Below are 24,369 nucleotides of genomic sequence, written 5' to 3' on the forward strand. Positions count from 1 at the left end.
GGGGGGGGCTTTTCTGCCTTTATTTCAGTGTGTCCTAACCAATACAATAAGTAATTTGTTTACTCTGAGCACAGCCAGTCAGATATGACATTTAGTATACAGTACAGTTGTTTGGATTGCATGTCACACACACACACACACACACACACACACACACACACACACACACACACACACACATATATATATATATATATATTATATTATGAACAGAAATATTTTAAACTAATTTATTCCTGTGATCAGCATCATTTCTCCAGTCTTCAGTGTCACATGATCCTTCAGAAATCATTCTAATATCCTGATTCACAGAGAGTTTATGCACTCTGGTGGAAATAACTGATGCACTTCACACTGTATGACTCTTTTTGGCACAGGAAAATGATCCGGCTTGACCTCAGCTGTGATCTGCATTGGTGGACGGTGAGCTCATTTAACCAACTCTATTAACTAATGGCTTCAGGTTTCAGACAGTGTACACGACGGCCAAAAATAGACACGTGTTGAGCTCTTTTTCAAACAGGCTGAACCTTGCAAAACCTGTCAGGAACGTCCAGGTCATATTTCACAAATTAAGCCTGTTTTAGGACCATGCATTGTCAGTTAAGGACATTTACCCCTTAAATTCTCCCTTTTGTAATGAGTATCAGTAATAATAAAGATTTGAATTGCTGTTATATCATTTTAAAAAGTACAATTGTACCAGTAAGTATATATCCTGGTAGTTTTCCTTCTCACCACGTGGGGGCAGTACAGACCCTCAGCTCATGTTTATATAGTCACGTGATCATGTGTATCCATTGCTGGCTACTGTCGTAAAACCCTCTCTCATCCTTCTACTCTTCCTGCAAGTCATTAGGCCAGTGTTTATATGAAGCCCAGGATCATCAACTGCATGTCCGAGACAGCCGTCCAACCACATATGAGAGCGGAAGACATCCTGGCAGAGATTCGAGCAAACCTGCTGGAGTGCAAAGTGTGTTTTGAGAAGTTCTCCATTCAGAAACGAGACCACACGGCCCGAAATCTTCCCTGTGGCCACGTGCTGTGTCTCAAATGCATCTGTGCACTTTCCCACCCTGAAAACCAGAGGCTAGAGTGTCCTTTCTGTAGGAAACCGTCGGATGTGGGCAGCACCTCCGAATGCTATGCGCTCACCGATCTCCAGGAGCTTCTGCTGTCAGAAGCTTGTCCCAGGTTGTATGATCGAGTCATAGGATGGACTGAAAGCTTGGGATCTGGGACGCTGCATCTCCGTTCAGCTTTTGGAGGATGGGGAACAATTGTCAACCCTTCTGGGATGGTTGTTTCTGAGACATCAGGGAAGATTGTTTTGGTGCACGATGGTGAGAAAAGAGTTGCCGTTTTTGATGCTCAAGGAACTCATTTGGATGGCTTCGGACGTTATGGACACAACCCGTCTGATTTATGTCACCCACTTGATGTTGCACTGACCAAATGTGGACATGTTGTGGTCACAGATGCTGGTGACCAATCAGTCAAGGTCTTCACTTCCAAAGGCCGTCCGGTGGCAGCCATCCGAGACTCTTTTAGGCTGCCATGGGGTGTTGATGTGGATGCCCGCGGACGTGTTTTTGTGACTGATGCTGAGATGGGAACACTTAGCCAAGTCGTAATAGACTTTTCTCGTGGGGTAGTCCTAGTTATCAGAGTGGTTTTCAAAGAACTTACATGTCCGCGTTCGTTAGCTTCTTGCAAAGCATCGGGAAACATTGCAGTTGTGGAACGTTTTCAGGCCGGATTCACGGCTTCATGTTTGAGAATATTCAATAGTGACTTTGTTCCTTTGACGCAGGTGGACAGTTTCGCTCTTAACTTGAAGAACTCTCTGAGTTTGTCTATATCTTCAGTGGTTTTTGATTTAAATGGAGACGTGATTGTAGGGGATTCACGGAATGGCATGGTCTGGAGTTTGGGAAAGCCACAGAAAACACCTGCACTGACTCCACTAGTGAGCGGACTGATGCGTCCAGTGGCATTGGCTACGACTACAATGAATGTGCTTGTGGTCTTGGACGGAGGAGATCATGCAGTCAAGTTCTATGCTGCGGACAAAGATGACTTGTACTGTGAGAAATGAGAGGTGTAAATAAACACAACTAGTGTGTTTCACATTAGGATCCATGTATATTGTCATGGATTAAGTTGTGATAATGGGATGTGTGAGTTGATGATGCATATATGGTGATTTGTGGCGTGGCTAAAGCTCAAAGTTAATAAATGGAAAGTTTCAAGCCACACAGAGTTCCCGTTTATTGGTCAAGTTGTACTTGCAGGGAATTTGACTTGTAATGTCATCAATATTACAAAAAATATACATGCATGCATATGCTAGAATGTACAAAATGCAATGCTTGTGCATATTTATTTATGTATTGATTGATGCTCTTAATTCAAGCTTGCTCCAGTGGGATTGTCCTTGATTTCCTCTTATAAGTATACTGCAAGTCGTTTTGGATAATTAAGTGTATGCTAAATCATCAAATGCATAATCACCTTCTAAATTCAATCATTTGTGTGTCAATCACACCTGATATTCCTTGCTGAAGAAAGGAATTTCAGGCACTGGTTCCCATTATACAGTATATGAGTTGGCATTAATCATTCAGTGCATTAATAATAACCAAATTGTCCATTGACATAGCTGAAATGCATACATCTTATGCTTTGATTTTTCCCTCATAATGCACAAAGGATTTTTTTTTTTCATGGTGGTCATGAAACCTACAATGGGGGAAAAGGTTGGGAACCACTTGGCAGTCATTGGCACAAATTATGACTTTTCAAAGTTGGTTTAAACATTTAATAATTTTAAGTAATTTTAAGTGAGTATTTGCCCTGTGTAGCTATTAAACTGGGTGCATACTTATTTAAAATTACATGCATTAAATTTAGTAAATTCTTAATTTTAAATCCACAGAGATTAAAACAACCCCAGGGGAATCCCATAATCTACTCTGCTCCATTTCCCTTGATCCTTCCAGACTGGGGTTGTCGCCGTTATAAAGCACTTCTTACCGAAAATCACATCTCACTGAAAGTGACCCGCACTTTCACTAGAGAAAATCAGATTATTGTGCTTTACTGTCATGACATAAACTATGCGTTAGTATCGCTAAGTGTTTGTGTTTTAGCTGCATACAAGTGCAAAATGAAGTATAAAAACGAACAAAAGTTCAAATATTCTTTCATTCATGTAATCTGGTCATTCAGTCATACTAAATAATATTTTTGAATAGAATGCAGATGTTTCTGCATGAACAGTACTTTTTTTTTTAATGGGTGAAGAAAAAGTATGATGAGTAATGAGCATAAATTTATGGTTACATTTTATTTGAATGTGTCCCTGTTAGTTACAGTGTAATAATACATTTAAGTACCGAGAAATAATAATAATTTATGACATGTACTTACTATAGTGTTTAGATTAGGGTTAGTTGTGTGTAACTGAGCCTAATTTATAGTTACTATAATAAATACATGTAACGTGTGACAAGGACACATTAAAATAAAAGTAACACTTTATTTTACAGCGTTACACATTACATACACTTTCCATAGCATAATAACAGTAAATTATGCATAATTACATGCAACTAACCCTAAACCAAACCCTAATCCTATAGTAAGTACATGTAGTTAATTAATATTACTCAGTAGGCCTACTTGAATGCATAATTACACTGTAACCAAATAAAGCGTTACCAGGATTGTTGATAGACACAAGTCTCTTTCTCCTCCTCTTCTGTATTTTTTGTCGCTCTGTAGGAACTGCATCAGGTCGTTGTGGTTCATCTGGTCTTTTTAAACTAAGTCCATGCCGTTTCCTTCATGCATATTCATGCACACTGCACATTTGTGTGTGTTTTTGGGGTCAGTCAGCGGAAGATGGCGGTCTGGATGCTGCTGGCTGGCTGAGAGGAGCTGCTCTGCCCGCGGCGGAGGATCCTTATAACCACACACATTTAACCCGAATACAACACAACCACACCGTCTCATCTGGATTAATCTCGACTGCCTTTTCTGCTCGGGTATGCACTGTTGGAGTATTTCACCAGGATACAAGCACCTCAGACGTTTCTGTGGGAGACTTTGCGGGGAGTTGCATGTTATTATTCGGCTAGCTGTACGGAGCAGCTAGCGGCTTTCTCCTCCACTTTAAAGCCTTTAAAATTGTGCAAAAATGTCTGATACGAAGGTAAAAGTGGCGGTTCGAGTTCGACCAATGAACCGGAGAGGTAAGAGACATTTTAAAGTAGAACTGAGCGTTAATATTTAAAGATTAAATCAGTTTTCAAGTTGCTACAGTTCAGGTAAGGTTGTTGTGAATTATGCATTTAAAAATGTTTCAGACATTTCACTCCTTTTTTGTAGTATTTAACACGAAAATCCCACGTATAAGAACTTTAAGGCAAGTTTTAATAACTTTTGGCTTGCAGAGATTGAGCTCAACACAAAATGTGTGGTTGAGATGGAGGAAAACCAGACTATTCTGCACCCACCGCCCTCCAATACAAAAGGAGAAAACAGGTACAGTCAGTCATGCACTTTTATTCATGTGACATGTTTGAGCCATGTTTCTCCTCATTATAGGTGAAAGCTGTCAGTTTGCCCCCCACCCTCCCCCTCACAATTTGGCTGCATGTGTTTTTGGTGAGATTTGATCAGGGCAGAAGGGTCTCTTTTCTGCCAGGAAGAGTTTTATGGCCCGAGTGGTCAAATGCATGCACACAGAGAGGATGATTTAAATCTGTTTATGTCTCCTGCATGTGTGTTCATGTAAGAGCAGCAGAAGTGAGTGCAGGGCCCGTTCTGGGCGTGCTCGTGGTGGCCTGCGCTGGGGAAACTTCTGCGCTGCTGTGAAATTCCTGGACAGGCCTCGTGTTCGGCAGTACTGAAGTTTGAGATGCCGTACAGTAGATGTCTTCACATCATGCCATTGCATTTGTGCTTGAACATTATGAGTTTTTCAGTGGCTGCTGCCATTACTGATAACTATAGAACAGGATTGCCAGAATAATATGATATTTTTTTAAATAGTAGTGGAACATAAGACATTTTTTCTATTGCCATCCAAAGACTAGGCCGCTGGTAAAGCTTACAGCTTATAGAAGGTAGAGCAGCACTTCTGTAAATTGGTAAATCAGTCAATCAGCAATTATCAGCTGATGCAATTTTGGCCTATTTATCGTTATGGTCTGTCACTAATTAAAAGTATATGAGGGACAAATGTTGTGTTCCATATGATTTGTAATGGCAGAACAAAGCAGGTGCTGAAGAGAGTGTGTGTTTTCCCACGGCAGTCTCAAGGATTTGATTTGGTTTTATATCCTCAGAAAAACTAAAATGAATCCACATAGTATAAAAGTATAAGTTTGCATACATAACTAGTCATTCTGGCCTTGAGCATGTCCCATTTTCTCTTTCTTTCTTTTTTCTTTTTTTTTTTGATTAAGAACATAGGCTTAGCACAACTTTAACAGTTTCAATAATTTGCTTTGTTCTGAGTCTTGTGGTTTAATTCTACATTATATAAACAATTCAAGTGGTGAATGAGAATATGATCGGTTTGTGAACTGCATTAAGATGATTAGTGAAATATGTTTGAAATGTTTCACTGGTGTGGTAGTTAGTTTCCTTTTAACACAGACTTGTGACATACTAAAGCCATGATGAATGTTGGTTGTTACTGTATCAGGCCCACATTAAATCTGAGCAGAACGGAAACGCTTATACATAATTAAATTCGATTTAATAATTCGATTCCCTGCCCCTAGATTGTTTATGAAATATTTCAGCTGATTTGATGCATTCAACGGTACTCTCAGCTTCGAAAAACATATTTTACTATTTTTGAGTCAAGCGTTTTTCTCATAATTATGAAAGAAGTGCAGATTCTGAGCCTGGTTATTGAATCTTACAGCATAAATCTCATACTTAGTTGCATAAACTGTAATGAAACACTTGTTTTATTGTAATACATTGCTCATTTAGTCAAGTTGAGTGTCAGTTTTTCAGTTCCTACAGTAAGCGATTGGCCTTTGCATTATTTTTCAAGGGCAACCCATCTGTGGATCACAAGCTATTGGATCTCATGATCTCCTGAACTGGGTTCAGTAGTCTTCTCAGTTCACGTTGCCTCAAGGTTAGAGAATCTGCAAGAACAATAGCAGATGGTTTAATGTAGCCAGAGCTGTGTGACCAGGCAGCGCTGCAGTCCAGCATGCATCACAGTTACACGGTCAGGTGGGTGCGCAGCTTCTGCTAGAGAAAGAACAGGTAAGCATCATCTCGTCTTACACTCAGGATGTGAAATGGAAAACAATCAGGCCTTGATGAAGCTTACTCAACTTCTAAGCTGGAAATAATAGCCAGAGGAAATGCTGAGGATCATTATGTTCAAAAAAACAACAACAAAAAACAAGTGATGTTATTCCGAGTTGTGACAAAATATAAATACAAGACAAAAAAAATGTATTCCAATCTAAAGTTAGTCAAAAAAGAAAATTCTGTCATCCATTCATTTTACTCCCAACTTTCTACGACTTTATTGCATTTTTCCATGCAATTAAAGTGTTAGTCCAGTTATTCTTGGCCTTCTTCATGCAGCGATTAGCTCAAATGTGGGTAATTAAATATCCATGTTTGAGCTGGTCTAGTCCATTTATCAGCAGATTTGCAATTTAGCATTAGCTGCATGCCATTAACTCACACTTAGCACACTTTTAGTGCTATCTGATATTCAGTTACCAGGAACGGAACGATTCAAAGCAATTATGCAAATTCCTGGCTTTAATATTTTGAGTTTTGCAAGTTGAATGTCAAAGTTCACACCGAGCCGGAGTCACATTTCAGAATTTTTTATAAGTTTACATCTTGCTAAATTTGTGGGAAAAACAGAATTTCAAGATGTAAACTCAGAATTCCGAGGAAAATAATAATAATGTAAACGTGCAACTGCAAGAAAGAAAGTCAGAATTGTCTGATAAAAATCTGCAATTAGCTTTTTCTTATTTTCATTCTGTGAAATCATCCATAGTTCTCTGTACAGTACTTATTGTACATTTCTTGCATTTTCTTATTCCATTCAAGTGCAGTAACAAAGCTTTCCTGAAATGCAGCAGGAACGTTAAACCTCCCAGACTGTGATTACGTCAGATTAAAAAACCCCAGACTTTCCCCTGCGGCTGTAGGGCACCTGTTCAGAGTTGATGCATGTCAGATTTTATGGTTTATATGTCAGTAGCACCCAAGAAAACCTACAGGGCAGAGTAATAGAAAGCCGATTAGACCTTGTGAGTTGTTAAGTGAAGTGTTGTGTGGGCTGAATTTGCAGTAATACCTTCTAGTTTAGATTTTTTTCTTTTTAAAACAAGCAAGATTTGCTGTAAACTTCTTTTTAGTTCAAATGAGTCTCACCAGGATTAATAGTCTTATGTGTTCTTTTAAGCTCTTACGGTACGTTTGCATTGAGCTCATTTCATAATTGGACTGAGACGTGACTTTAGGGCATTTTTGGAGTCAATTTTCCCTTCTTTGAGCTGCTTGAAGTTTGAAATATGAATCTGTGAAAGGAGAGATGAGGAACAGCACCTGAGGGTGTCGTGTTGAAAATCTTGGGAATACCGCACAGTACTCTTTTAGTGTGGACATCTTTTATTTACATGAGAGCTGGGAGAAACTACTGTAGTAAGATTTCGTCTTTTCAGAGTTGACAAGGTGATATTTTTACACAAACAGATTAAATTTCATTTGTTGCCCCAAGTGGTGCAGAAATCCCACTTCATCTTTAAATTTCAGTTTGTTTATTTGTAAAAATAGATGGACTTTGATGTGTAAGGCCTTTTGAGTAATGCAGTGGTTCTCAAATAGTGGGATTAGGGATGTTCATTTAGTTTCCCAGATTTAGATTCCCACATCGTCACATGAGCTTGCAGCGCTTCTGTGAACGGAGAAAAACAGAAAACAACTTGATATATAAAAGTAATAAATAGGCCTATGTGCAAAATATATTTTACGGCAATAATTAACAGATTAACAAAACGAAAAAAAAAACTGTGCGACAAGTAGTAAATTTACATTTACAATTACATTTAGTTATTTAGCAGACGCTTTTATCCAAAGCGACTTACAGATTAGGACTAAGTTAAGCGAGTCATCATGAAGAGGCAAAAACAACTCAAGAAGTGCTCAAAATACGAAGAAGTTCAGGCATTATTCAGAGTAGCATAAGCCCGATAAGCGAGGTTTTTAAAGGGAAAGGGAAGGTTTTTTTTAAAGAGGTTAAGTGCTCACGGAAGAGATGGGTTTTCAGTTGTCTTTTATGTTATAAAAGCACAATGTTTTGTATTGATTGTGAGTGTTCACAAATAAAAGTAAACACTTTATAGTTTCGAATGATGTCTTACTCCTATCTGTATGACCATAAATGACGAGAGTTGCAATTGTATGTCGATATTGGAACACGAGAGAAGAACAAAGCCTAGATTACATAGTAGATAATGGTTTAGCATACAAATACGTAACGTAGCACATATGCAAACATTTAGATTTGTGTCGAATAAGAGGGGTAGGTTACGTGAGACCAACGCCGGTTTCTGTTTCACTTGAAATACATTTGGTTTGGTGTTTATATACTTGTGTTTTTCTTTCTTGTTCTGTTCTGAATACCGTTAAATTGGAAGGATTTTGTGAGGGGAACTAAAATAGCCTATAGCTGTGTTTAAAGTGTTTTATTATGATTGTAAACATTTCGCTTTATTTACCAGTATTTTTTAAATGCGACTTATGAAATAACACTAACATTGCGTTTTCAAGAGGAAAAACGAACGTGTATCGTATAATTTTAACCATGCAGCAAGCATTGAAAAATTTATTGAAAAATTAGTTAAATTACTTTTTAGCGCAATTTTCCACCGGACAAAATTGCGATTGTTAACTCATGATTTCTGTTCTGTCTGTGCGCACCAATCTTGCACTTCTATCTACTCCTCAACCAGACCACCTAGAGACTTCGGGTTTTCGGCATTATGTTAAGGAAGGTCTAATCTCGGGAACGCAAAAAAAAAATCCAGGAAAAGATTTAAGTGTTGTGATCCCATGAGGTCAGAAAATTGCGCTAAAACACTCAACGAGTTTTTATTACTTGTTTTTAAAGCGATTAACTGAGTATTAATCAGTCAAAATTCGTACTGCTGGTTAATGGTTAACCAGTTAATAATGAGCACCCCTAAGTGGGATGTGACTTAAAATGGGTTGTAGGGAACAAACAAACAATGATAAATGCAAATAATCAAGTACTACTAACTATATAATCTTGAATAGATAGAAAAAGAGAGAAGAAAACACTTTTTGAAGTTGACGTCAATGTGCTGTTCAGTTATATGAGTGTCTCATCCTCAAAACTCATTAAAAATCTATCAAATAATAAACGACCCAGTTCGCTTGGGGTTCAAAACACAACTAATATTCAGTAATATTATCGATTAACCAGCACTGAAACTATCGGATGAGGACAAAACTTGAACTGAATTGAGCTGCATAATAACAACATCATAACTTTGAATTAACTGAATTAACATTGAACAGAACTGAACAGAATAACGACACTATTGTCTTCTGTAGTGCTGCTTTTTAGCTGACATCGAATGTTCCATAATTGATGATTTGATGGTTATTTTCCTGCTTAATTCTGTGAAGCTGCTTTGAAACAATCTGTATTGTATGAAACATTATAGGAATAAATGTGATTTGACTCGCAGTGAGGATAAACATGGTCTGTTTTGACCACAATGTGTTTTGTGCGTTGAGTTATTGGCTTCTAAGAGCATACAACCATTGAAATATAATTCAATTTTGATATATTGGGTTTGGCTCTCGGGTTTCCACCTCTACTTCCTGTTTCCACCTCTACTTCCTGTTTCCCACTTCTACTTCCTGTATGTTGTCTCTTCTTAGTTTAATGGGATGTTGATGAGCTGACAAGTGAGAGCGTTTCTTCATCTCATAATTCCTCCTTAAACTTGTAACCTGGTAATTTTTTATCTTCTCTCTGGCATTCAACATGTCAAGTCATTTCCTTTGCCCAAAGAAATGCAGACGGTATCTGAGCACTGCAGAGGATGATGGGAAAAATGGGCAAAGCATGTTTGCATGCATCAGTGATGTGTGATTTTCATATGATATTTTCAAACACCTGGTTTGTGGAGCGTAATAATATTCATATATATATAAAATATTTAATTGGCAGTTATTAAAAGTGTATATTATATAAAATAAATATTATAAAAATAAATGAATATTGGTATTGAAAATAAGTATTAATGTTCAGTTAGGCAGAAGCAGGGTTATTATTAACTAAAACTAAAAAAAACATTTTGTTAATTGAAATAAAGTTAAAATAAAATATAATATTAGATGAAAAATTTGAGTTGAAGCACTAAAATTACTTACTGCAACTAAACTAAAACTGAAATAAAAATAAATTAAATCTAAAATAAAGTATTCTACTAAACATTTAGTAAATATTCTACTAAATGTAACTAATAACTAAAATAAAAACTAATAAAAAAAACATACTTAAAATTAACTAAGATTACAATGGAAATATAAAAATAAAAGCTAATTCAAAATATGAATACAAGCTAATAGTATATTAATAATAGTAAAATAACACTTGGTGGAAGAATTGTTTGAATGTTGGCTTTTATTATATTGCTGTTATGGCTGTTTATTAAGCACAATAAGTCATTTCGTTTCCCTTTGCTTCATGATAAAGATTCATGATTCAAAGGTGTCAAATACACACAGTTCATAAACCAGTGTGTTTATCATTTAAACTCATCTGTGTGTGTCGTCTCTTGAAATGACAGTGCGGGCTTCAGTGGTCAACCTCTGGAATGCATCTTTTGTCTCTGCATGTTTTCACAGTGTATTGTGTGTGAATAACCAGCCTTTCCGTTCAGCGACATCGGCCACGTACACACACTGCGGAGTTTTAGTGAATGAATCCACTAAACTCTCATTTCATGTGAATATGAATATGTAATACAGTACAATATGTAATAATTATTTTAACAAAAAAATACAGTAAAAACAAAAATACAGTGAAATATTACTACAATGTGAAATAACTGAATATATTTTAAATTGTAATTTATTCCTGTGACAAAACTAAATTTTCAGCATCGTTACTCCAGTCTTCAACGTCACATGATCCTTCAGAAATCATTCTAATATGCTAATTTGCTGCTTAAAGAAGCATTTCTGATTATTATCCATGTTAAAAACTGCTTCATACTTTAGTGGAACGTTTTTTTTCAGGATCCTTTAATGAATAAAAAGTTAACAGAAAGAACGACATCGATGTGAAATATAAATCTTTTTACATTATAAATGTCTTTACTGTGATGCATTCTTGCTGAACAATTTTTTTTTTTTTTTTTTTTTTTTTTTTTAAAGCCTTGGTAAGTGACCCAAACCTTATGAACAGTACAGTATAGTGTATGTTTGTAGCTGCAGTTATATATGCCCCATGTTTACTCTAGCCGTCTGTTTTCTGAGTTTATCCGTCTGCTCCTTTGGAGGAAAATTGCATTGCACCGATAAAACAATTGCATTCCCCAGAGGAGTCCCGTCCTTTGTGCACGAGGTGCGGATGTGTTTATAGAAAACGTCGATACACATCTTGACCTAGAAGAGGTTCAGGGATGTTTGTAAATCCCTCCGCTGCACCACAGCACAGATACTATTGACAGAACCGACAGTAATGTCCCTCTTTAGTGTTTCACGGCTGATTAATTAGACTGCACTTTCCCACTCCTCTAGTCTAGCGTTACAGAGACTCTGCTTTCACTGCTGGGTGCTTAAACTGATTAACTGTCTGGAAAGGGCAGCGGTGATGGAGAATTGGAGAATTGTGGGTAATTCCATGCAGATAAGTTGGCATCACACAAAACGGTGGCACAGATGCCCAGGGTGTTTAGATGGCTGTTGTAGACACATTTTTCTGTATCATGAAAGAATCTCAGCTGCTTTAAAACTGAAACTGTTCCCGCAGCAGCAGCAAGTTTGGCCATCGAGTATAATTAATGAAGCGCCGCATCACTGCTTTTTGAAACACGCCGCAGCTTTAATTCAATGCACTTTCTTTCACACCGCTGTTCTCACTTCTTATATGTTGTTCATTTTAGTGAATCAGTTTCTATTTCTGTTCTATCGGTTGCATTTAGGTCTGATTTATGTTTGTTTAATTCACCCTCATTATTTTTGTGCCAAAGATTTTATTAAGAAAAAAATTAATTTCAAGAGCAATGTTATTAACTGTAAAATTCTGTGCCGAAGATTTTTTATTTATTTTTTTAATGAAGAAAACATTCATTTCTAGAAAAAAAACATTAATGACAACATTTTTTGTGCCGAAGATTTTTTTAATGAAGAAAACATTAATTTCTAGAAAAAACATTAATGAGAACATTTTTGTGCCAAAGATTGTTTTGAGAAAACTTAAATTTCTAGAAAAACATTTATGACATAATTATTTTGTGCCAATTCTGCCAAATATTTGTAAAAAGAAAACACTTTCTAGAAAACATTATTAATGACAAAAAAAAAAAAGTCAAATTAATAAAGACTAAAACTATCGATGTATCGTGGGTTTTAGTGTCCAAACGGTATCGGCCGATATTTTTAATGTTATCATTATCGGCCCGATAAGAAAATTTGGCCGATATATTAAAGCCGATAAATGATGGATTATTTCCTTCTGCTGAGACACTTCAGATGCGCACTGTTGGTTTTTATGGTTTTAAATTGCTTGAAATATGATTGGAATCACTTCAAAAAAGGGAAATAGAGTTTAGTGCAACATGTGCAGTGCAACTCTGTTGTATAGGCTGCGTAAAATCATAATGAGATCATTATAATTGTGTGTTGGGACATGGCTTTTAATAGTGAGACTTTTGTTTTTGTAATCAGGCTCTCAAATTTTTTATATAAATTTGGAATCAGATTTATCGGCCAATATATCGGTTATTGGCTTTAAAATATAAAGAGTTATTGTATCTGCCAAAATTTTTCATATTGGTGCATACCTATAAGCGAAATACCTTTTTATTTTATTTTTTTTGCCTTAACTGAAGCACAACTTTTAGCTTGGTGAACTTTAATTTCAAAGTTAACACTAATTGTAAGATGACTGATGTTCATTGTTGAACGGAGCGAGGTCAGAATGACGATTTCAGTCCAAAAACACATTTAAACATCAAGACACATTTCCCAGATTACAGCCTGATGCTGACAGACATGTCTAATGCTTCCGGTGAGTTCACTGCAGATTTTCCCAGCACGAGTCTTTATGGCGTCCATCAGAGAGGACTGGTCAGGAAGGAGTGGTCACTGCAGTAAATATGTCAGTGTTGAATGCTTTTGGGAGGGAACTGAACCACATTTAACATCTTTATGAACTTGATGAGTTCCTGCTGATGTAGTGCGTTGATGTTGCTGCTTTCATCTATGTGGGAGTTTATAGAGAGGTTTGCTATTCTTCAGTCTTGGGGTTAAGGTTTATTCTCATTGTTTAGGCAAGGCTTTATTTGTTAACCTATCTTTTCAGCAGTTCGATTGAAATCAGTTGACTGAATTAAGCCCTATTCGCACGGGATTAGTATTATCTGGGGACCTCATGTGATTTAGAAATTACCCCCCCCACATCTGAATTTCATGTGGCGCATTCGCACGGGATCAGCGAAGCCTGTGATTTTACTCGAATTTACTGACTTATCTCCCGGATTTGATGTCAATAGGCTATTGCTTGGAAATGTCTTGTGATTATAGGTCTAGCTGTATGATATATCATAAACAGAAGAATGTTCCTGACCGCATGCTACTATACATGTCATCCATCTCCATCTAATCATGGTTTTCAGCTTTCTCTTTCTGCAAATTGTATAGTTGTATCGTATCATGGTGTGTAGCGATACGACCCAGCACCAAAAATGCTATCAAAACACTCAGACGCAGCTTCCATTCTTCGCGAAAGATGGATAAAAAAGCGCACAGGAAACAAAAACCTTGAAAAAAATATAAACCACCAAATCACAGAGATGCCGATTCGCACGGGACTAATATTATTACAGGACCGCGATGTTTGCCAAAATATGATAGGTCATTTACGATTCGCACGGGATTAAGTTCACAGACAACCTCTGCAATTATTACAAATGACTAGAGGTCACCAGGTAATACTTATCCCGTGCGAATAGGGCTTTAGAGCCCATTTACACTGTAAAAAAAATTCAGAGGATCTGTAACCACAATTTAAATTAATGCAAAAGTTATAATTTATTCATTTAATTAATTTTTTTTTTAAAATAAATTGTAGTTATTTAATTACATTTTCTTGGTAAAGTTATTTTATGTGTTTTTTAAGGGAAAGTCCTGTAAGGGTTTAATGTGGTTTGACGTTTAGATTTTTTGTAAGTAGTTAGAACAACTTAATTTTTTGTTTATGCTACTAATTATTAAGTTCCTCTAACTCAGTGTAGTTTGTTGAACAAAATGGCATTAGTAGAATAGAGTAGAATAGAGTAGAATAGAGTAGAATAGAGTAGAATAGAGTAGAATAGAGTAGAATAGAGTAGAATAGAGTAGAATAGCCTTTATTGTCATTGCACAGTGGAGGTACAATTAAATTTAGGAAAGTTAAAAGTTGTCATAACATAACATACACATTTTTTTGTGATTTTAAAAAAAAAAATTTAATAAGTGTTTCAATAAGATTCCATTGCAGTCAGCATGTTGTCTCAAAGGGTGCGTATGTAGAGAGTAGGCAAAGCAGCTCTAGGTTTTGTAACAGTCACAGTATTGCTTATGTGAGAGCTTAATCATCTATTAGGAACTTTGACTCACTAGGCAAGTGATTCTTATGTTTTTTAAATGTTGATGTGTTGATCTGTTGCTCAGTGACCAATGACGATGTTCCAATACCAGAGACGCCCTCATTATGTTTAATGTTTTTGGGGGGTTATTAAAACATCTGGTGCGACAGTTCTTCCACTGTCCCATCTGACTCCATCTCTAAATCAGTTAAAGCATGACGATTTGGAGAACCTGGCATTGATTCCTCCAGCAGGTTTCTTGCATTATTTGGTGAACACACGCGTGAATACTAATCAGTAAATGTTTAAACGGCTTTCTAACTCACTAAATGGAGCATACTCTTATACTCAGTGTATATATTGAATAGACACTGCTGTGGATTAGACATGAGCTTGACGTGTTGGGTGGGATGCCTAGCTTTTGTTTGAGCTGGGAGACTGATTGCTCTATGGGAAGGGCAAGTTGCTTCCTTCCTGATGTGGCTTGTCATGTCCTCCCTGGACTTTGCACTATTATGTTCTGATGGTTAAAAATGGATTTTGAAATGTGCGATTTCCTAATGGTTTCCATACCAGCATTGCTTTGTTTTGCATGAAATCTCTCACTAGACAACCAGTAATTCATCTCTGAAATCTTGTGCTGGAGAGCGACATAAATGTGATGTTACAACATTTATAATTTTTTTTTTTTGGTCTGTTTCCAAAGTGTCAAAAGTTCTGCCAATCGTGACTGGCAACATTGTAGCAAGAGACTCTTTTTCGGAACATTCCAAATGTTTGAATTCCTGCAGTGACACTTGATTTCCTGCAGGTTCAGCATCTGCTGCGAGTCTAAAGCAGATTCATTATTCTGTCTTTGTGAGTGTTTGGTTGCAGAAGTGATTGAGTCAGGGATAGGAATTGGAAGGAATTTTAAAATTCTGGTTTTGATTGTGAACAAGTCAGTAACTAAACTACACTTTTCAAGCCCCCAACCTTCATGCACCCACATAAAAACCTGAGAAAAACATTGTAAGTAATACAACACTACAGCTTCTTAACCTTAACAGGCTTCTCTCTGTGTTTGTGATGTGAATTCTCTTAACATCTTAACTTGTTCAGATTCATACTGTCATCATGAACAGGGTAGCACTTTATTTTACAGTCCTGTACCCCATTTACTTACAATAACTGGCTAATCACTAGTTACTAACCCTGAACCCTACCCCTAAACCTAACCGTAACCCATGATGTTACCTTATATTACCCAGTTCTTTCTTAGTACATAAGTGCACATACTGTAAAATAGTGTAATCGAGCAAGAACTGATAAGAATGTAAATGTGTACCTTGAAATGCAATGTAAGTCGCTTTGGATAAAAGCGTCTGCCAAATGCATAAATGTAAATGTAAATGCATATACTGACCCACTTCCCTTAATCCAGCTTCTGATGGTTTGATGGTAAAATAATAGTATGCAAACCACTGCATGTTGCTTTCATTGTGTTCCATGGTATATGCCTTGGTAATAGTTTTGTAGCCCTCGCCTGAGCGATACCTTTCAACATGAGATCCCGTTGATGCTTTGTAAGGCTCTTGTAGTAGCATGCAACCAAGATGATATCAGAAAAATCTTACAGCAACAGCTGAGAGTTATTTAGAGTCACTTCAGGTGAAGACAGGTGTGTACTATTTCACATGAGCGTGATGTTTACAGCCACAGAGCCAATTATAAAAGGTAGTGCACATTTATGCAGTTAGTGTATTTTAATCTTTTTTTTTTTTTTACTGTTTTTCTTTGAAATGTGTCACTTTGGTTTTCAGTAGCGCTGCATAGGTTACACCACTATATGTATGTACAGCGGGGGAAATAAGTATTGAACACGTCATCGTTTTTCTCAGTAAATATATTTCCAAAGGTGCTATTGACATGAAATTTTCACCAGATGTTGGTAACAACCCAAGTAAGCCGTACATACAAAGAAACAAACAAAAATAAGTTCAGAAATTAAGTTATGTGTAATAATGTGAAATGACACAGGGAAAAAGTATTGAACACATGAAGAAAGGGAGGCGCAAAAAGGCATGGAAAACCAAGACAACTGCTGAAAACTTACAGTAATTAAAAAGCAATCCAGCCCCCTGTCAGTGGAAATTAATAACAGCTGGTTCAGTCCCATATGATGGCCTACAAAAAGGTCTCATTGCCAAGGTGTCACACAAGACACATCTCATGATGGGTAAAAGCAAAGAGCTGTCTCAAGACCTTCGCAACCTAATTGTTCCAACACATAATGATGGCATTGGTTATAGGCGCCATTCTAAGGTTCTGAATGGTCCAGTGAGCACTTTTGGGGCCATAATACGGAAGTGGAAAGACAATAATTTCACCATAAATTTGCCTCGACCAGTGCTCCTCGCAAGATTTCTGATAGAGGAGTGAAAAGAATAATCAGAAGAGTTGTCCAAGAGCCAAGGATCACTTGTGGAGAGCTTCAAAAAGACCTGCAGATAGCAGGTACTGTTGTCTCAAAGAAAACAGTAAGTAATGCACTCCACCTCCATGGCCTGTATGCACGCTCACCACGCAAGACTCCATTACTGGAAAAAAAGCACGTTGAAGCTCATTTAAAGTTTGCTGCACAACATTTGGAAAAGCCAGTGAAATACTGGGAGAATATAGTGTGGTCACATGAGAGCAAAATTTAACTGTTTGGATGCCATAATACACACCATATTTGGAGGAGAAATGGCAGAGCACATTACCCTAAAAACACCATACAACTTGGTGTTGGCTCTTGGACAACTCTTCTGATTATTCTTTTCACTCCTCTATCAGAAATCTTGCGAGGAGCACTGGTCGAGGCAAATTTATGGTGAAATGATTGTCTTTCCACTTCCGTATTATGGCCCCAAAAGTGCTCACTGGACCATTCAGAACCCTAGGATGGCGCCTATAACCAATGCCATCATTATGTTCTGCAACAATTAGGTTGCGAAGGTTTTACCCATCATGAGATGTGTCTTGTGTGACACCTTGGCAATGAGACCTTTTTGTAGGCCATCATTTGGGACTGAACCAGCTGTTATTAATTTCCACTGACAGGGGGCTGGATTGCTTTTTAATTACTGTAAGTTTTCAGCAGTTGTCTTGGCTTTCCATGCCTTTTTGCGCCTCCCTTTCTTCATGTGTTCAATACGTTTTCCCTGTGTCATTTCACATTATTACACATAACTTAATTTCTGAACTTATTTTTGTTTGTTTCTTTGTATGTACGGCTTACTTGGGTTGTTACCAATATCTGGTGAAAATTTCATGTCAATAGCACCTTTGGAAATATATTTACTGAGAGAAATGATGACGTGTTCAATACTTATTTCCCTTGCTGTATATGAGCATTCAAATTCTAAATACACAAGTGATATTATATGTTTATTGCATGGATGTTGTTCAGTGTGTATACCACATACACTTACTCATGATATTTTCAACAGTACTGGGATGAAGAAGGAGCTCCAGTGCTCGGGATCTGCTCAGCATCAGGGATGATTGTGATCATTTGTGGCATTTCTGTGTCAGTGTGCACATGCTTAAGGCACATGTTATGACGAATGCTACAAACGGTTACATGCGTTTCCCTGTTACAGCTCAGTGGGGAATATGTAGCGGGTGCACACTGAATCTGTGCGTGCCGTAAGCTCTAGTGCACGCAGAATTTAAATGTATTTTTGCTTTACATACTCTCAGCTCATACATTTGAATCCTTTCTGCAAATTTTCCCACAAAATCAAGTCTGTAGAATCACCTGGTCCTTCAAGTTAGTCATGTGTGTTGTCTAGGGTAATGTTTTCCCACTCTTTTAACCTCTACACTCACTGTTGAATTTTGTTCTGATGTTTCTGACAAACATTCTGTATTTCATACTATAAACACACGTGTAAAAACATGTGCACATGCATTTTGCTTATTGCATAATGATAATGCAATAGAGGAATTGCTATTTGTTGGTCCTGGACGGGTAATGCCAAATGTCTGATGTTCAATGAAATTAAAATAATATAATTGTGCACTACCATTTAAACATGCATTTTAAAAATACTTTTTAAAATGTAAAAGTACCTTTTTCAATGTATATGCATGCAATCAGTGACAGAAAGTATGTTTTAACATAGCAGAATCATGAATATATAAATTTTTCCTTCAGGACCAAGTTCATTTATACTAATTGTAGTATTTTTATGAACCGTGCTTTCTATTTATCATATGTCTTAGAAGTAATAATTAAAATAAGCTTATTTATTTTGCATTTATTTAAAGTATCATGAGAGTATCGCATGGTGAGATCAGAATTGTGTATCAAACCAAATCGTATCATTGCACCTCTATTCTTTTGTTTTTGTAGTATATATTATTTCGCAGAGCACGAAGCTTCGAGTTGGATTGAGTTTGATACTGAGATAGAGAGTTTGAGCTGATTCAGTTGTGGTCCGAGCTCCTCTGGTTCTGTCCGCTCTGATTAGCGGCTGGACGTAACACTAGTTAGTGGCCCATATTCAGTCTCTGGACGTCTGTCATGCACTCTAATGAGGGGCTGGAGGCACAATGGCTCTGCTTATAAAAAACAGATTAGCAGTGGCACAGAAAGTGCAAACTCATATTTAAAATGTATGTGTTCTTTTGCCACGAAGCATTAGTAAGCAAAAATGTTGCTTTATTGATGTAATGTTGTGTTTGTGATGTTATCTTAAATATGACTTCTACTGTTGTTGTGGTTCCTTACGGTACACTTTAAATATCTTGCATTTAAAGACTGATATTATACAGAGATCATACTATCCTTACTAATAGTGATATTAAACACATTTTTTTCCATATCAGTAAGTCTCAAATGATATGTCAGTAAATATGCTTAGTATGAAATAAATACATTTTGGTATATACACAAACATGAATAAAATAAAAATATGAATATATATGTAGGCTACACATACTGTACATACACACACATATATATATATATATATTTCTAAATGTATAATATATATGTTTATATATGAATAAAACTAACTAACATAATATATATTCATATTTATAGTATACACACACATACACACATACAGTGCAATTTGCATTACTAACTTTTGAAAATCATAAACTCTGGCAGTGCTGGTATTTTGAGGTTTGTGTAGTGCCGTGTCACAGTGCAACACTAGTACTTGGCAGTCGACAGGCTCCAGTGCGGCGAGTGCTGCATTACTAGAGAGGGTTTGGCATTCTAGTCCATCTGAGATCCAGTCCAGGTCTTTACTGAGTCCAGTGAGCAGGTGATGGTCATCCGGCTGAACGAGTGCCAGCGTGGGCAGTGCCCGGGGCTGAAGGACGGCTGGGAGTGTAATGACACACAGCTCAGGTATGTTCATCAGCACAGAGGAGTGTGTATGCCACACCAATCCTGCTGAGGCTGATGGTACATACTTGAACTCTTATCAGCTCGTGCAATAAAACATTATCAGAGAGGGATTTTCCAGAGTCGTAACATCCAGTGATACTGAACGGTATTTTTAGCTCCATTGGCACAGTAAAGAGTCTGTAAGATTTACTTCTATTCATTTAAGTTTATACACGTAACATTTATCATTCTTTGCTTCACTGTTTTTTTTTTTTTTACAGTATTAAACAGTACAGTAGCAACATGTTGAGTTTTACGGACTGAAAAAACAAAGTACTAAAATCAGTTTTTTACCTTTATAATATACTGATGAATACCTTAAAAACACAGATGGTAAAGAGAAAGTCACATGAATCAAAGTTCATCACAAGTAGCTTTTTCTATTTATTGTGTATTTAGTATTTAGTGTCATACACACAAATACAAAACACCATCATGGAAACACACATGACACTAAAATAATGCTATAAATACACAATTAACAACATAAGATGTAACATAAAACCCTAATGTACATAATTCATAACTCGTACCATTAACCAATTTACAGGATTTTACTAATTTACCAGTAAAATTATGATCTTTTTTTTACTGTGTGCATTGGCTCAGGCTTCACTTTTCTCAATATTTAAAGGGATAGTTCGGAGTAAAATCAACCTAGGGTCCTTTGTAAAAGTCCTGGCAGAAAGCAATGTATAAGGATGTAGTGTAACGACAAATTATTATTTTTTCCGAAGTGTTAACTAATAATTGTTTCAAACTGGTACTACCAACAAAATATTAGTGCATTCCTGGAACTGGGCGTCGTTACACTACATCCTTATGCATCTCTTTTTGCCAGGACTTTTACGTGCTTTTCCCAAATCACTGAAGTGACCTCGACCTCCGGGTTAGCGGTAGCATGAGCCATCAGGCAAGTGTTATGTAAATAAACTCCTGATGTACTTACAAACTTTCCAATGCCTCGTTTTATGAGTACAGAACCTATTTGTACTACTGTAGAAGTTTGGTACCATTCTGGGCATTATTAGTGGGGTCATTTACGAGATACAGACTTGGATCCATTAGCGCCTGCACTAAGCCATTCGGCTGATGTCTCTAAATAAGCTCTAACTTTAATAATGTTCGACCGAGGGAAAAAAGGCTCGAGGTCATGGTGCAAAGGACCCTAGGTTGATTTTACTCCGAACCATCCCTTTAAGCTCTTCTTTAGGTTTTTATTTTTAGAAATCAAATCGAGTGTGTATGGGAAAGTCATTTGAGAGATTTTTTTTTAGTTCTACTAAAGGATCTTGGGAAAACATTTGTGGTGAACGGAGGAGTATTTTAGTCTCTTGTGCTGGTAATACTAGAGATCTGTTCCAAAACCTAGTGAACTGCTTACGTAGACCTCATAGATGCGCTTTCTTTTTTCCAAATTCTAATGCGTTACTGCATGAATCCATGTCTGGAGACAGCAATCCCATAATGCATTGCAAAGATCATCTTACTAGGTTTTGGAGATTGTGTTTTCATTCACCTCCACTCTTTTTTTGGAAAGGTGGTTCCTGCATGCAAGACAGTCGCATGCATTTTTTCCTTGTTGTCGTTGCATTTAAGAGAGAGAGAGGTTTTGTGAGACGTAACCCGTGCCTGACCTCAGCTGTAAAATCCACAAGCTTTACTGAAGTTTGCACAGCAGATCTACTGCGACATTCAGGCCTAAATCTCTGTGTATTATGAGTCCATTCACATGTTCATCAGTCAGGAAATGCCACCGAACAACTCAATGAACACGAGCGTAAATGCAAGGAGACGGTAAAGACCTCCGTTAATCAAGTCATTAATGAGGTTTGAAGGGGAAAGAAATGACCTATAAATGAGGTCAGTGTCACAAAATGTGGAATGTGCTGGGAAAACTTCAGGGCACCTGCTAGTTTTAATAGAGAATTTCTTTCTTTTTTTTTCTTTCTTTTTTGTTGTTGTCTTTGAACAAAGAAATGAACACTAAAAACTTGACATACTCATTCTTTCATAAATATTATGCATGCAGATTTTATGACTTCACATTAACTGAGTTACTACTTGGAATATTTGGACTTTTAAAAAATAATTTATACTTTTTTTTTATTATTATTTTTTTATTATTTTTTTTAAAGGGACAATGCACATTAATCAACATGAGCACTCAAGTCCATCATGTAAATGTGGCAGATTTAGCCATACAGGCTATTTTTCATCTGTAGTCCCTGGCAAGTCCATAAAACATAAAAACACATTCCAACAAGCATAACCATAATCAAAGCATATTAATACAAACACAGAATAACTTTAGATATAAGGAGACGAACACAAGGCACTACTCCAAATTATGAACACATAATTGATTATCCAATAACCACTGTTTTATGGATGCAGAAAAAGAAGTAAAAGATGTAGTTGGGGGCCTTAAGCACATTTTCGCGCAAATTCATCTCAAAGCGCCAAATTTGGCACAGATGTAGCTCAGGTCATACCGAAATGATTTAGCTAGGGTGCCGGAGCCAGCGACCCTCGGGGCCAAGATGGCGGCCAAATCCAATATGGCCGCTGCCCGAAAAGGGTTCCGGCTTTAACTTTTGAACCACATGAGTTACAAATACAAACTTGATATGTTTTTCAGCTTAATTGATCATGAGAAACACATAGGAATGTTTATATTTATGACCCAGTATATCTGGACCCCTTGATCCTCCAATTCCAATATGGCCGCTGTCCAAAAAAGCAGTTTAGGCTGTAGTATGGGGCCTTACACCCCATTGTTCACGCAAATTCATCTACAAGCACCAAATTTGGCACAGATGTATAGCTGAGGGGATACTGAAATGATTTAGCAAGGGCGCTCGAGCCAATGGTCCCTGAGACCAAGATGGCGGCCAAATCCAATATGGCCACCGCCTGAAAGGGATTCGGCTATAGCTTTTGAGCCAGATGAGATACAAATACAAACTTGATGTCTATTTTACCTTCTTTGACCATGGGAAACCCATAGGAATACTTACATTTATGATTGGGTAGGCTATATCAGGACCCCCCAAATTCCCTAAATTCAATATGGCCGCTGTCCGAAAAATGGTTAACGGGTTTGTGAGGTCACACATGAGCTATGAATCTGTCACGCGATTGGATATTGTGTTTGATGCCTATCCAGAGGAGAACCTCAAAACACAAAATCACCAATGCAGAGGAACCAGATCAAGAACTAAAGTAGATGGGAGAACTCCAATTCCAAAACGTAACTGGAACAGTGACTTCCTGAAAAATGAGGACAACAAGGATGAACTATTTGGATATATCAGTGAAGAGATAACCAAGCATGGCATGTCAGGTTAACTCCTCCTTTCCACCAAGAAAGATTCTGTACTCTCCAACAGACCAGGGTATGACATGTCTGCCCTTCAGCCTTGTAATCATCCAGAAACAGATACAAGAATAATCCTGCATCTTGCACATGCTGGGGTCAATGGCCATAAAAAGGCATTTGTCCAGACTGTCGACAGCGATGTTGTCATCCTTGCCATCCACTTCTTCAACACACTCGGCCTCACAGAGCTCTGGATCGGCTTTGCAGGTGGAAAAAACTATAGGGACATTCCTGCTCATGAAATCAGCAAGGATCTTGGTCCCCAGAAGTCACTAGCCTTACCACTCTTCCATGCTTTAACAGGCTGTGACACAACCTCAGCCTTCCTGGGCCATGGGATAAAGAGTGCATGGGCAGCTTGAGAGGCAACACCAGATCTCACAGAATCCCTTGGAGCCTGAACAGATCAACAATGACGTCCCTGTCCAAAGACATGAGCGTATGGTCGTCATCATGTACAGCAAGAGCTGTGGTTCCAGCCGTGTAGATGAAGCTAGACATCACCTTTTCTTGAATGGTACCAAGTCTCTCAAGAACCTGCCACCCACCCAAGCTGTACTGATTCAGCACATCAAAAGAGCACTGCTGCAGGCCAGCTTCTACTGGAATCAGGCAACCGCTGTCCAGCAAGATATCCCAGAGTTCAGTGCATGGGGATGGTA

At 37.4% G+C, this 24,369-nt stretch overlaps 2 protein-coding genes across 6 annotated transcripts in view; both read left to right on the plus strand.

Moving 5' to 3' along the window:
* Window positions 1-750: 750 nt before the first annotated feature.
* LOC311067652 (E3 ubiquitin-protein ligase NHLRC1-like) lies at window positions 751-2,243 on the plus strand. Its single transcript, XM_084089663.1, has one exon. The coding sequence runs from the start codon at window positions 872-874 to the stop codon at window positions 2,099-2,101; it is 1,230 nt and encodes a 409-aa protein (XP_083945789.1). The 5' UTR covers window positions 751-871; the 3' UTR covers window positions 2,102-2,243.
* A 1,823-nt stretch (window positions 2,244-4,066) lies between these two features.
* kif13a (kinesin family member 13A) overlaps window positions 4,067-24,369 on the plus strand; it is a 74,575-nt gene continuing 54,272 nt past the window's right edge. For all 5 annotated transcript variants that reach the window (XM_084089439.1, XM_084089442.1, XM_084089440.1 and 2 more), the window contains exons 1-2: window positions 4,067-4,259; window positions 4,461-4,551. In XM_084089439.1, coding sequence (XP_083945565.1) covers window positions 4,205-4,259; window positions 4,461-4,551 — 146 coding nt within the window. In that variant the 5' untranslated portion in view covers window positions 4,067-4,204. The remainder of the gene's footprint in view (window positions 4,260-4,460; window positions 4,552-24,369) is intronic.

Source organism: Abramis brama, assembly GCF_963993115.1.
Source record: "Abramis brama genome assembly, chromosome: 17".
Lineage (NCBI taxonomy): Eukaryota > Metazoa > Chordata > Actinopteri > Cypriniformes > Leuciscidae > Abramis > Abramis brama.